This window comes from Pteropus vampyrus, unplaced genomic scaffold, assembly GCF_000151845.1.
Source record: "Pteropus vampyrus isolate Shadow unplaced genomic scaffold, Pvam_2.0 Scaffold276, whole genome shotgun sequence".
NCBI classification, from domain to species: Eukaryota; Metazoa; Chordata; class Mammalia; order Chiroptera; family Pteropodidae; genus Pteropus; species Pteropus vampyrus.
The window spans coordinates 2,398,834-2,413,592 of record NW_011889057.1 but is presented as its reverse complement, the minus strand read 5'-3'; the positions used below and the strand labels follow the sequence as shown (position 1 = coordinate 2,413,592).

At 35.9% G+C, this 14,759-nt stretch overlaps 1 protein-coding gene across 3 annotated transcripts in view; it reads right to left on the bottom strand.

Annotated features, from left to right (window-relative positions):
• Positions 1 to 14,759, bottom strand: part of ATF7 (activating transcription factor 7) — a 78,374-nt gene that overhangs the window by 52,848 nt on the left and 10,767 nt on the right. For all 3 annotated transcript variants that reach the window (XM_011375786.2, XM_011375788.2, XM_023520758.1), the window contains exon 2: positions 9,292 to 9,360. In XM_011375786.2, coding sequence (XP_011374088.1) covers positions 9,292 to 9,339 — 48 coding nt within the window. In that variant the 5' untranslated portion in view covers positions 9,340 to 9,360. The remainder of the gene's footprint in view (positions 1 to 9,291; positions 9,361 to 14,759) is intronic.

Genomic DNA, 14,759 nt, shown 5'->3' with positions numbered 1-14,759 from the left:
TACCATGCCATAGAGCCTTCCCTAGGCTAATGTTCATTTTACCAGAGTCATTTTGGTTCAGTAAGTATGGAAATTAAATTAGTACTGAGGTCAAGACTGAAAGATTCTCATATGCAGCCAAATCTAGAAGATAAAGAGTTAATATCGCTATGAAAAGAGATCTTACCCAATACCAGGTAGTTTAAATTCTAAGTAGATAGGAAACTTGAATTCTAAAACTACAGAAATGAGGTCACTTTCCTTCCTCCATATTTTACCAATCTAAATTTTCCGGAGTAGGAAAAGGAAGAAATCTCTCTTTTTCTATCCAAAGAGAATTAAGTTGCTTCCAGTGTTTACTAGGGCCATGCCTAAGGATTTATACTTCTCGACTAGCTTGTAGTAGAAGAAAGTTAAGGTATCCCAAAATTAGACTAAGAAGTAAATGTTATTTCTGACATCCTCATAAGTCGCCATGTCTCCTTTGCTTAGGGGCCATTCCACCTAAGCCAGTTCTTATCTACTAGCCTCTAACCCCAAATGAAAACTTCCATTCCTATATGTAGCCAATATTACATCTGTGGTTAAACTAATTAACACTAAAGTGTGAATTATAGCTCCATACTTTTTAAATAACTTATTAATTTACATGAATCTAAATGTAGAAGTACAAAGGGTTTATTTTTGGATGGGGAATCTTTCCTGTTTACCTTTATGATATACTGATTTTTTCAATCATATATATATATATAGGGTTACCCATGGGAGGGAGGGAGAGGAGAGACTTAATAGTCGTCAGCCTCTACAGAAGAAAAGGGTTCTACTTCCTCTTGCTTCACCCAGCCCTAATACCCTGACTCCACAGATATAGCCATTCAGTGTTCATCCTGTCTTTGCTCTGAACACCTAGAATCAGTAAAGTGTTAATAGGCAAGCCAAATCTTTTAAAATCAAAGAGGGAATAAAGGCTGGCTACTTAAATCTCTGGATAGACTCTTGGACTTTTAGAGGGACAGTGGAGCTATGACCTCACATGTCTAATTTTCTCTCCCCCTTTGTCCAGCTATTCCCAATCGCATGGTTATCTGCTTACAACTTAAAAAATTTAGAGGACTGCACGATTCTAACTATATGATATTCTAGAAAAGGCAGAACTATGGAGACAGTTAAAAGATTAAAGGTTACCAGCAGTTAGGGGTATGGGAGGGAGAAATGAATGGGTGATTTTTAGGGCAATGAAACTATTCTATACCATACTGTACTGGTAGATACACGTTATTTCTTATTATATATTTGTCAAAACCCATAAAATGTACAACACAAAGAGTGAACTCTAATGTAAACTTTAGTTAATAATAATATATCAATATTGGCTCATCAGTTGTAACAAATGTACCACAATAAAATGAGAGGAATATATGAGAATTCTGTACTTTCCACTCATTTTTTTTTCTGTAAATGTAAAAACTAATCTAAAAAATAAAGTCTATTTTTTTAATCAGAGGAAGTACTGGTTAATAATTTCCACCAGGTACAATGGCTAATGAGAGTGAAGATAAGCTGTATAAGAGGAAGGCAAAAAGTAAAAAATTAGACTATATGGCTTGATCTCAAACTGCAGAGGACAGTAATCAAGAGCAAGGAAAGAGGCTTGAGGAAGTGAGGGAAACAGAGAAAGACAACCTCACACAGCATTTTCATAATGACTGCTGTGCAAAAACTAAAGCAAATATTATGTCCTTCAGAGAAAGAGAAGAGAAGCCAAGCTTATAAGAGGCATTGAGCTACTCAGCAGAAAAATCTCCACCATTAAGCCTCTGGCATACTTAAGAGTGTCACCCTGATACCTTTCCTTGTGGCTAAGAAATCAGTTTGTCATTGTAACCAAGTCTGCAATCTGTGCTGGTGCCAATCTTTATGGCAGACTGAAGTATTTTTCAGGAAAATCAAGGGATAATTGCCCAATATCAAAAGAAGATCTGACCCTTGGGAAGAAAAAGGAGGTGTTCCTTTTGCCACAGGATGATTCTCTCTGGAATAACATAAATGGCTCTTCGAGAGACATGTCTTTGATAAGCAGAGCTGCAATTCTGACAGCCAATCTGCTGAATGCTGAACAGAGCACTCACGCTTTCTACAGTGACTCAAAGGACATGGCAAGTCTGCAGATTTATTTTGCAGATTTTCCCTGTAGAGCTACTCAAGTTTTTCAAAGGCAAAAAGGAAGAATTCTTTCCTTCCAATCCAGGGAATTGCAAATTCCACCTGGGATCTAAAGACAGAATTATGTTTGCTCAAAATCTGACATCACTGATGTGAACAACAAGATTTAAAAGCAGGAATGATGGCTGGCAATTTTAGTCTTTAGAGCAGAAGTTGGTTCAGCTCTTCAATCTGCCAGCAGAATCAGAAGCCACACAGGGCACATGGTGTGCCAGACTGGGAATGGGCTAATTTTACAAAGTTCGTTCTCATTCTCTCTGTACTTTCACGTGACAACTGCATAAAGTCTAGATTCTTACCAAAGCATAATCTTAGGTAGCATAGTTCACTGCACACAAAAAAATTCAAAGTTAAACACAAAGGCATTATTACAAAGAGATAAACCCCAAAGCTTCCATCTTTTCTCCATGATGCTTTCCTTCTTGAAATCCTATCCTTAACCTGATAAATGTGTGAGAGATTTAAAAAGCAAAATCTACCTACGACCAACTATTAACAGCAGCATTTCTCCCTCACAATTTGTATGTCATTTCATGTCATTTCTTCAAGATGAAATTTTAAAAAAGAAAAGCTTTCTACACATCCGAACTCGAAAGTAGCAGCCCTGTGCTATAATTTATAGGACAGTCCCTCTGTGGTTAGATTTAACCCTCAACAAACAAAAGGAAACTAGGCTTGAGAATTAAGATATCCAATTTCTATTTAAATCTTTTTGTTATGACAAATAAAGAGATTAAACAACACTAAAATTTATAGGTAATCAGTTCTATTTTGATTTTTAAAAATATGTATTGCTATATTGAGCAAATACCCCGAAATAGGTACTGGAGTGAGGGGATTAGTAATAGCAAAATATAGCCCAGGAAATTATAAGCAGAAAACTAGAATAAATTCCCCCCCCCCAAAAAATACATGCTTTTTTACAAAAATGAATAAAAAGATGACAAAAATAAAGATGTTTTGCTTTATAAACAATATTGGCAAACATTATATGTCAAATATTTAAACATAACCAAAAGTCTAAAAATTTAGCTAAGTAAATAACTAAGTCTTTATTAACATAACTATAATCCTTTCAAAGAGGTTTATCATTTGGTTATAAAGACTTAATTAAGATCAAGACCTGGCTCTGACCAAACTCAAGCTCATGAGGCTTTTCTTATATTATAAAGTCCAATTTAAAAGGGGCATTGTGTTTTATTTAAGTTACTGCATATGGTTAAAAAGCTTAAGTTTACGTCCTTTGAGCAGAACGTGGATGCTCTCTTTCTTCTCCTATGAAAGAGCTTCCAGAGCATCTCTTGCACCTTGTTCATAATGCACAATTTATTGGCATTTTGTTTCCTTTCTAAATGGCCAGGAGGGAAGAACAGCTCCACAGCCACTGTGTGTGGTTAGTAATGATGCTTTTACTTGTCATTGTACAAAGCCTGTTAAATATTTACAACACAGACAGCAATATCTAAGTCCTAAACACCCAGTTGTGAGTTTGAATTTTTTTAGAAATAAATCTATGACAAGTTTTCCCCAGCAAAACGCCAGAAGACTTTACTAACAGCTTCAAGAGACCCAGAGGGTCCAGAGGAGCAGTTATAGGCCATCTGGTGATTACTTATTATTATTTATACAGCACTGTGGATATACACACAGATGTGTTATGAATCCGCATACAGAGTAGGCCCTAACAAGGGCTTCAGACAAAATGGGACTGCTGAGCAAGTCAATCTGCATTAAAGAAACACGCTAACCAGAGAGAGGGAGCACACTGGCTGTTCTTCAATCTGCTGCATTAGCTGGAAGAGTATTTGATAAAATGAAGAATTCTAGATAATGATGACAATACCTTGTAAGTTAACAACTTACGTATATGTGGTTTTGCAGGGGTGGCAAATGAGGGATTAATGAAGGATAGGCTCTCAGATCCAGAAGGCACTTCATAAACTCGGAAGTTTGTAAAAAAAGGGACTAGGAAAGAGTCCCTCTCCTAACTTAGGAAGAACTGAGATATGCTAATACAGGATTTTTTTTTTTTTAAATCATGAATGCTATGAGAACAGTTCCTGGGCTCCCGTTTCAAATGTTAAGTCAAAAAGAAACAAGAGCGAATAACTGAAAAATTTTACCTTAATTTTTGGGGTATAGCTACAATTTAGGTTCATGCGCTTTTCTCTCTTTTGCTCTCTCTTTTTTTTCTGGCAGACTGGAACAAGGATGCTTTTAATCTACTATGCTTTTAGTAACATAATAACTATAATGTGAAAAACTAAAATAATCAACCATATGTTTCTAAGGACAAGTGTCAAGAGTGCCAGATCTGACGTTTTAAAACTTGGATTTAATTCCTTGTTCTTAACACCTCTACATTTGTTTTTATCCCAGTCCCAGTTTCATCTACACAATGCCTAACATCCAAGGTTACATAAAACTGCAGCACACTCAGAGTGGACTGAAAGTTATTGCAAAATCAACATATTATTACAAAAAACAAGGTTAGCGTTTGGCCTAATTGTGTATAATGCAGTGTATTTTCAGCTGCCTGTCAGCATGCAGGCACTCTTACCAGATGGGAACTGAATGAATTATTGAGTGAAATATGAATTATTAAATAAAAATTTGAATTTTTTTAAACTCTTGGCAGGGGGTGAGGAAGAAAGGCTTATTTGTTTGCCTGAAATTGCCCTCACCTGTCGAAGCATGTAAAGATAGCATATACCACCACAAATGGCATTTACCGACCAGAGCCATTTCTTCCCTTGTTATTTTCCAATTCAAGATGCTCCCTTAACATAAAGATTCAGTAATCAGCACCAACCTGTTCTTCCTTCCTTTTCTTTTGTGCTAATGCCAGGTAACAGGGAAACTTGCCAAAGGGATAGAATTAAAAATCCAGAATCCCATAGTATAAGTATGGCCCATTTAATGGGAGGGCTGGGATAATAGAAATAATCTCTATAGATTCATGTTATACAGGCAATAAAACATATACCTTTGTAGCATGCCAGCATTTAACCAATCATAGAAGCTATTTGTTGCTTCATATATTACGAAGCAATAGAGATTTAAGGGATAATGTTCATGGAGGCAGAGGATACGAAGCAATAAACAGCTTTGGAGGTTGGTTAAATGCCAACTGAAGCCAGGACTACAGCATCATAAACATTATTCCTACTATATGACAAGATAAGGAGGTATAAGAAGCTGCCCTCAATCCCACCACAACTAGGGCTCTACTGCTATTCTTGGCCTTAGAAAGGGAAAATGGGCCCTGGAGGTCTATGTTCATGTCTCAAAAAGGTATGAACAGAACCCCAACTTGTACCTAAATGTCCTCTGGGAGAAGAAAAGATCTGGTAGTAGATATCCTCAGGAGAACAAAAAAAGAGTAACAGGGTCACACAGGACAGAAAAACAGTCAAAGGATTTTTCCTTAAAAGGACACAGTTGATACAGAGTGGTTATGACAGAAACCTTTCTCAATGGCTAATGATGGGATGATACTAACAGTCCATTAAGTAGTATCTATCTCCTCAGAAGAAATGTGTTCCTGTTCTTAAGGAAATAGACATTCTAAGTAATAAGCTTATATGACCAGCTTCTGCTCAAAGACTTGATTATGGTAACCAGAAAGACTACTTAAATATGCATAATTTGTACTGCAAACCAGTGTCTATGCTTGAGATGGAGGTATAGGAATATGGAATTGGTTGACTCCTGGTAATAAAAATTAGACAAAAAGTATCTAGAAGGTAAGTTATCTAACTTCATCCACATGAAATAACATCTCAAATTCAAGATTACTGACAGAGACGTAATTATTCCTGCTTCCACATACAATATCCACTTTCAAATAAAAGTGTCCCCCAAAGCATCAAAAACTTACAAGACTTCCTAGATTCAGCACCAAACTATATTTCTATTATTTTAAAAATAACACAGAGGCAAAGCCATTTTATAGTCACAATGTTTTTAAATAGATGCTATCTTATAAACATCAGAAACCCATACAACTCAAATTCAACCAGCCTTTTGCCACAGGAAATCTCAGGCACTACTGCCATAATAACAATGACCCATTCTCTGGAGACAGTTCTATTAACTACTCTTGCTGCCACATTCCATAGAGAGGTATGAGCAGGAATATTGCTTTCCCCGAATTCCTCTTCATGAGGGCGATGAGACCTTAAGAGAAACAGAGTCTCCACAGGAGAATAAGAATGAGAAGGCTCAAAAAACCCTATCACCTGTCTTTTCAGATAAGAATGCAGAGAACACAACCTTCAGCAGCCATCTTATTTTTAAAAAGTACACGCAGCATATTTAGAACTCAGCTGTGTCACATCAGACTTACTGTTGGGAAGTGGATCATGAACAGAATCCAAAAATAACAGCCATTAAAGACCTAGCAACCAAAACATGTTTACGTATCCATTGAAAGCCTGGTGGTTTTGATTATTTGGTGGAGAGCATAATCGACTAGTCTATTTTAGGTGAATTTTCCTTTCACATTCTCTTAATATTAAGGCGTAAGATGATTTCGGAGTTTAGAGGTACATGGGGTAAAGTCTGGGCAGGGAGCAGATATTGAAAATATGCAAAGTTCCTATAGTTTTTGTTTGTTGGTTTATTTTTAAGATCGGTGTCTTGCTTTATAATTTGCTTCCATTCTTTCTTTCTCAGACAGAAACTGCTGATTTTTGAGATTTCTATAGCAGTAAGTCCTAAACTATGCCTTGCAAAAATTATCGCGGTCCTTATTACCCTTCCTGGGACTTACAGAGACTTTTTACTCTTCTACCATTTCTGGAATAAAGAATTTAAATTGATGACAGTGGACTATAAATAGCTTCAAGGCCTAAAGGTGGCTCTAGAATGAAACCATTTTCAAGGGATATAAGGAAGTTGGACTACAGGCCAAGGGTAGTTCACTTTACCAAATTTATCTCCTCTATCAGATTTTCACTACTTCATATAACACAAAGCAATCATAGGAAATCTTGTAGAGATCCCGCTCTATAGTTATTTGTTACTAGTTAATGGGAGAAACTGGGAGGGAGACTAAATACGACTAAAGAACTACAATCTCATCTGACCACAAAGTATTAACATGCAAAAAGGTAAAAAAATCAGGCTACCTTCAAAGCTTTAAGTTGCAGTCTTCTATTCTTTCTCATTGAAACAAGGAACTTGAATCCAAAAGAAGGTAGCCATCTCCCTGAGTTCTGCACTCAATGAGGAAAAAAATAGGACCTATGCCAGAGATTATAATAAATCCAAATAACCAAAATACCAATTCAGAAATGAGAGGGAGAAGTTAAGGGAAGGAAAAGATTTATGGTAAATAGAACACAACAAGATAAGAAGGAACCAAAGTAAAGTCCCTCCTGTTTTCCCACCTCTAGTCCAAACGTAAAACAAAAACAAAGAAGCAAATACAAAACTCTTTGAGAGCTCTCAAATTTCAGTGAAAATTACTCTCTTCTGATGAGACAGCCTGAAGAAACCCTATTTATATCTTTCTTCCTCTGAGAGCTTAAGAGATGCTTTTCTTGTGTATTCCTTTATTTTTATCATCCATTTTTACTTTTCTAAATCCTTGTCTGGGTGCTTTGAGGCATACAGCATCTAAGAGGGGGTACAGGTGTTGTGCAGCTTACATAATAAATGAAGAAAAATAAATTTAAGTATGAGAAAAGTAAATCTTATCACCAAAAATGCAGATTTTTAAAGTAAAGGAGTAAAAATGAAAAAGGTACCAGGTATCAATTATGAGAGTCACATTAAGTACTCTTATCAGTGAATTCGTAGAAAAATTTAGAGGGATCGGATTCAGATATACACTGCAATGAAGCTGTCTGAAAAGTGAAACAAATTTGCCCTATTTTTCCAAGTGGCTTCTATTGAAAAAAATTAAATATAAAACACATGGGGGAAAACATGCAGTCAACAGTAAAGTTGAAAACTTTGACAAGGAAGGAAATACTCCCTGCAATACTGAATCCTTAGAATACAATGACATTTTTAGTCTTTTCTGAAATTTTCAGCATTTACTGGAATTTGAAATTGTCCTTCTGCCCATTTCCTATCATGACCCCCATCTCATCCACCTCTCAAATTCCAATTCTTAGGAATATCTAGAACTTAACTCTTCTTTTTGTCTAAGTATTTACAATGTTTAATAGAACTAGTCTGCAGTCTCACATACCACCAGTAAGTGTCACTGGACAGTCATATGACATATTCCTAATTGAACAAAAATTCAACCCTTCAGGTTCCATAAAATCAGTTCACGAAGGCAGATAAAACTTTCTTTGTATTCCTTTCCTCATCCTTTGTGGATCATGGTAGTAGGGGAGGGTCTAGGAAGAAGAGTTAAGAAGGTGTAAAATGGGGGGGGGGGGCAGTTTCAAAAAATTTCTTTATTAAAAAAGTATGAGGGAAAATATTCGACACGTAATGTACACATATGCAAATAATAACGAGGCAGCTGACATACACAACAAGGTTTTTCATGGCGTCAGACAAGGAAAATGGCTGAGAAGTCTTGCAGTTTATATATTGCTGTGAAATCTCAGGTTCTATGATGGATTTGTCTTTCCTAGATAGATGTCTACCTTAGCTGCTAAAAATGATTTTCTGAATCAACAGTCAAAAGAAACATTTTTTTTTCTTATTTAAAAAATCCAACAGACTCTGGCAAATAGGGGTTAACGATGAATAGGTGCATTCTCAGCTGCCTATCCAAATGTGTTAAGCTGACTTTTATATCCGTGAAGGTTGAGGAGAAGGTATTTCTTAACTTGCTTTGTATTTAGATGGATAGGTTTAGGAGAGAGCAACATGTATTCCTCAACACTGTATGTTGGGAAACAAACACCAGTAGCATAACAATATGAAAGAAAGCAAGGCAGATTTCATTACGGTAGAGTGCCTACACTTCCTCATAACTTGGATTTACACACTGCAAATCCTCTGATCTGATTACCTCCAGTGATCACATAAAGTGCCGGCTTTAAACTCTTTGCCTTAGTGATAAAACAGCCACTTTGATTCACAACGAGACATTCACAATAAAGTATATTGTAAACGTACCTGTCCACAGCCTGGGGCATTGCACACAAACGGTCTGTCGTCTCCCATATTTCATATAGCAGAGCAGAGCTGAGGAGGAGGAGGTAGGGGGAAAAGTTATGTTAAATATGCTGGAGTTTAAAAAAAAGTGCTTCAAAAATATCAAGCCTAGAAACAGGTGTTCCAAGAATGCCATCTATCAAAGCTGTAAACACAGGCTACTTTGGGGAGACCCATTAGACAAGTGGCATATAATCTACTCAAATGAAACTTTTAATTAGAAAAATTTTAACCTAAAGTCAAGGAATTTCAAATCTTTTGCTAGATTCTCCCTTTCTGCCACAGCATACAACACAGTTCTCTAGTCTGCTGAATTACAACCAGTATAGTTCCCTATGTCAATAAATCCATTGAATGCTTGATGCGGAAGCTGTATTTCTGAACTAGAGAAGACCAAAATTTGTCATTTAATTAATTAAGGGATTATAGGAGGGGTGCTCCATTTTACAGGGCCATAATCTGGCTCCCTGGTGTATAAACTACGAGACTGTTGGCAAGGGCCATTTATCCCAGATTATTGCCAAAGAAAACAAAGCACCCATCCTATTGGGCTACACAGGAAATGATTTTCATTAATAAAAAATAAAAATAAAAACCTGCTCTCCCCACTGGGAGCCTCCTTCTCCCCCCACCAATCGTCTGTGGCAAATGGAGAAATATCGGTGCCCTTCCCCCTCTGATTCTATTTATGGCTAGGTTTTTAAAAGCAGCAATAAAACAAATGTCGACTCTTTGGGGGTTTACTGAGTGAATATGTTCCGGCTGTTTGTGCTTCTCTCGGCCACAGTTCTTGGGCTGCTCTGTTGTAGCCAACAGATGTGTGCTGCTGCAGGGGATAAAGAAATGGCACTAAAAGGCATCACCATCCATCCTCTCCATTTCTCTGAAGAATTTAACAGGACTTATGCTGTTGTTGTTTTTTAATTATTGAAGCTAAACTCTCGATATGCTGATTGAAATTCTTTGTCAAAGAACAATAATTCTAATATGAATGTGTTGGGGAAATATCTCATATCCCTCCGAGGAATAAAAATAGAGGTGAAGATGGATAAAAATTAGAAATGCAAGAAGATAAAACATTATTTTGAAAAGGTGGAAGAAAAAAAGAGGAAAGGGGACAAAAAACATTCTTTATAAAATAAACTCTTAAAGGACATTTTCAAACATCCTCTACGAGAGAAAGATATTTGAAAGAATATGAACAACAGAAGGTGAAAGAGGAAAAACAGCAATCTGAATATGCCTAGAAACGCCTTCAGAATTGTAACCAAATTTCACATTTTTATATTGGAGATAAACCAAAATGTCAGGTTAACCTCAGTCAGGCCTGCGTTAAAAGTAAAATGTTAAAGTGCTAGGTTAGATCAGGTAATCAGAAAACCATGCTTAAAACTCAGAGGGTAGCTAGGTGACATCTCTTCGACTCTCTTAAGAATCTGGGGTTGGAAACCAGTATTTCTGGCAGTTTGATCAGTAAATTCCACAACCGATGGGTATTTAAAATTGCGGGGTACCCCGTAAAATAGAAAGGGCTTCTTAGTCATCTTTCAGTGTGATAGTAACAGGGTCTAACTGTGAAAAAACTGATGCTGCAGCATTGCTGTAATGGAAGAGAGCCTGTATGTACCTAGGTGTACACAGATTTATATCACATTTAGCCAGGATAAATTGCTTCAATAAATTCTCTTCCTAGGAGAGGCCAGCTCGAGCTGATGATTGGGTACTGGGAAAATGAGAGCTTTATTCTTCTTTACACAGCCTCAGGCCAAGGGGGTTTTTTGGTTTGTTTGTTTTAAATACATGATGACTTTTTAGCACTTTCTGGAACTACAACATAGTACAAAAATAAATATAAGTAAATAAAAGTAAATAAATGCAAAAACTAAGGCCATTATGGCTGCAAACTCAGAGCATTTCTAGAAAGCAACTTACCTCTGGAAAAATTCCTAACAACTGCTGTGCTGGAGATAATTTCGATTCCTATTCCCAGAACCTGCTTTCCTAACATAATCATGAAACGAGAATTTTATTTCAACAAGGTCCTCTAATATATTTTCAACCAAGCAGTAAAGTACAAGGACCAGGGGAGGTACAAGGACCAAGCAGAATTCCTCATTTTTACCTGACTCTGTTATTTGAAGCTGTTTTCTTGGTTTTCCACCTAGAGAAGGTAAAAGGTCTTGGCTGAGGAGTGGAGTAGCACTGGCATAGGAAGTGATTAAATAAATAAATTCTGGAATGGTTTCCCTCAAATCAAAAATTCAAAATTTAAGCTGGTTTTGTACAATCACGTCACAAGATACGTCTTCCATATTTTATTTAATTGCATGCTTACTTGGAAATAGAGATGAAAAATCATGACTTTCTAAAAGCAATTTAAGTGAGGGCAAAAACAAGTTGAGGGGAGGGAAAGCATTAAAATGTAACAGAAGCATTTTAAATATTCTGACAGTCACTAAGTAGGATTTCCTGCTTCCTTCCCAATTTGCTGGCTTTTGTTTGCCATTTTCACCAAAGAGAGATCACAATGGGAGGAAGGAGGCCCTCTTTCTTAAATATCCACAATCATTCTTAAATCATTCATTCAATCTCTTGCCCCTTTTCTTTTCCATCATTCTGACATTTTCACTTTAAAGAGATTTGTCTTTTTTAAAAATTAAATATTTAACAAAAATAATAATGTCTTACCCTTTAAAAAATTTCCAGCTAACATTTAAAATATTGTTTCATCTCCAGTCTGCTGAATCAATTGCTATGTATAAAGAATGCCATTGCTTATTTGATACTTAAAACAAACTTCTAATTATAAGAGGTCAAATTGATGCCCTATCAAAAACAAAAAGCAACACATTTCTGAAGCATAAACAGACTGAGATGAAAGGTGAAATCTTGAATAATGATGCTGCCATTCACTAGAATTTAACTCAGCCCATTTGTTAACTGTACTGTTTGACAAGGAGATCACGTGTCTGGGCATGGCACTCATGACTGTCGTCTGCTTCTTGATCTTCAGGATGAAACTAAAGCATTTCATAGAACTAAGCAATAAATGACAGGCAAGGGAAACACATGTAGAGACAGTTCCAAGGGAAATGAGATGCTTTCAGTGGAGATCTTAAAACAGGGGGAAAAAATGCATGAAAAGGCTGTCCTAGAGGCCAAGTCTACCAAGGAATGCATAAATGATAAAAATTAGTATTTACTCAAAAAAAAAAAAAAAGAGAGTTATCTGAATGCTAGGAAGGAAGTGAAGAAAATCTAAAGTTTAGAGTATGATTTTTAATAACTGGGATAATTTGATAAAATCTATGTTAAATAGTTTTGTCAGAGCCATAAGTACAACCTAAAATGACCAATGTGCAAATAAAAAAATTGATTCTCTCATTATGTATATGTGTAGCTGTCTTTTTTTTTTTTTTTAATAAAATGAAGATGGAGTCTGTTACTGAGGTCCACAAAGTCAGTTCTCTGGACCTGGTTGTAATGTGATTAACTGATGTTAATAAGATGGCTCAACTTTCAGTGAGGAATAAAAGTCATGTACAAACACACCGAAGAACAAAAAGCAGATAATGCTAGGTACAAAAAATGAGAAGGGCATATGTACCATAAATATCAAAGATTCATGAAAATCTAGAAAGGGTTCAAACTAGCTATTGTTCATTCATTCAAAAAACATTATTAAGGGACTACTAAGTGCCAGGTAGAGTGCACATAAAAAAGACAACAGGCCTTTGTAAAAAAAAAAAAGAAGAAGAAGAAGAAGAAGAATCACTCATCTGTGTCAAAGAAAAACCAGAGCTAGAGAGTAAAGTGGTAAAAAACGGATTTTATTCAGGACTATTGCAACAGGGGAAGAGACCTCAGTATAGAACTGGGCTTAAATCCAAATACAGCATGGGTAAGTTGCAATTTATAGCCAAGCACCAGGGTCAGGGGTTGCTAGATGGAAAATTACTAAAAGGAAACATGAGGGGAAGGGGATTTTGGCTAAACTGACCTAACAGAATTCTTGTTGAAGACAGGCCAGGGTGATCAGCTATAACGGTGATCAGATATCGAGGGTCGGGGGATTCTTGCTAAAACTGGATTTTTATAAGGAAGTACACAGATGGGCCTAACGGAAGGTTCAGTAGCCTGACTAAAATTTGGACAGGCAAAGAATCTTTTCCACCTGGCATGAAAGATGCCAGGTAAGTGGAAAGAATGATGCCTTAATTTATAAGTTCAATTAGTCAGAGGTGATCAGTGTACATATCAGATCCCTTGCTATTTCACCTATTCTTTAGTGATTTATCAAATTGTTTTGCTAGCAATTTCAGAGTATAAACGAGAGCACAAAAAGTGAGGTTAACAGTCTTGGTAAAATATCCAAAAAGGAAGAAGTTTGAAATGAATAATTACAATTACTTTTTGGACCAAAAAGTAAATTTACTTAGTTTTAAAATTCATTAATTCATTAAATATTTTCTTCAGTGCCTACCATACACTCTAGGCCCCAGAATTCAACAGTGAATGAGACAGACAAGGTTTCTACCTTCATACTGCTTATAGTCTAAAAGGAAGAGACAAATACTAAGAGACAAAGTAAACGAAATAATTTTAGATTAATAGCAAATAATTCTATGAAAGAAATGAAATAGTGATGTTAGTGACTAGGAGTGGACTACTTTAATTTCATGAATAAAAATAAAATGGCTGTATTATCTGTGACCAAAGGGGAATGGGGTAGAATACAGATATCTAGGTTAAAGCTTCTGGAAGCCTTTCATCTCACAACATATAACATAGTTGATGTTCAATAAATATTTATTGATTTAATCTGAAGTCGCTATTCAAGTATACTTTACTAAAATTTAACAATGATCTTCAAATTTTTACAGAAAGCTGCTAGGACCACAAAAGAATCACTGTGCAGGTATTTATGTATTTAAAGCTATACATATTTAAGACATAGTTAAATACATACTTACAACTACTTTGTGCCTAAGGTACTTTATGTGACTACACTCAACCAATTCTATGCTTTTCTTATTCAAATAACATAGAGGAAGCTCTATAGTTTTTGGTTAATGTTAAAAATGGGAAGGAGGGAGGTATTTGTCAAGTTAACCCTTAACTGATCCTGGAAAACAAAACCGAGGCCAGTGCTATTAAGATATATTTTTAAATATAAAAGAATGCTAGTCAAGAATGCAGCAGAAAGGACAGCTTAATTAATATAGAACTTTGGGGAGTATAAATTGAGACAATCCTTCTGGAAAATAATCTGGCAATATTTACATTAAGTATCTTAAAATGCTTTATATTCATGAACAAATCATTCTTCTAGGACTTTATTCTGAGGCTAAAACCAGAAACATGGACCATTTATATATTAAAATGTTCATCACAGTCATATTTATAAAAAATAAAACAGGAATTAAATT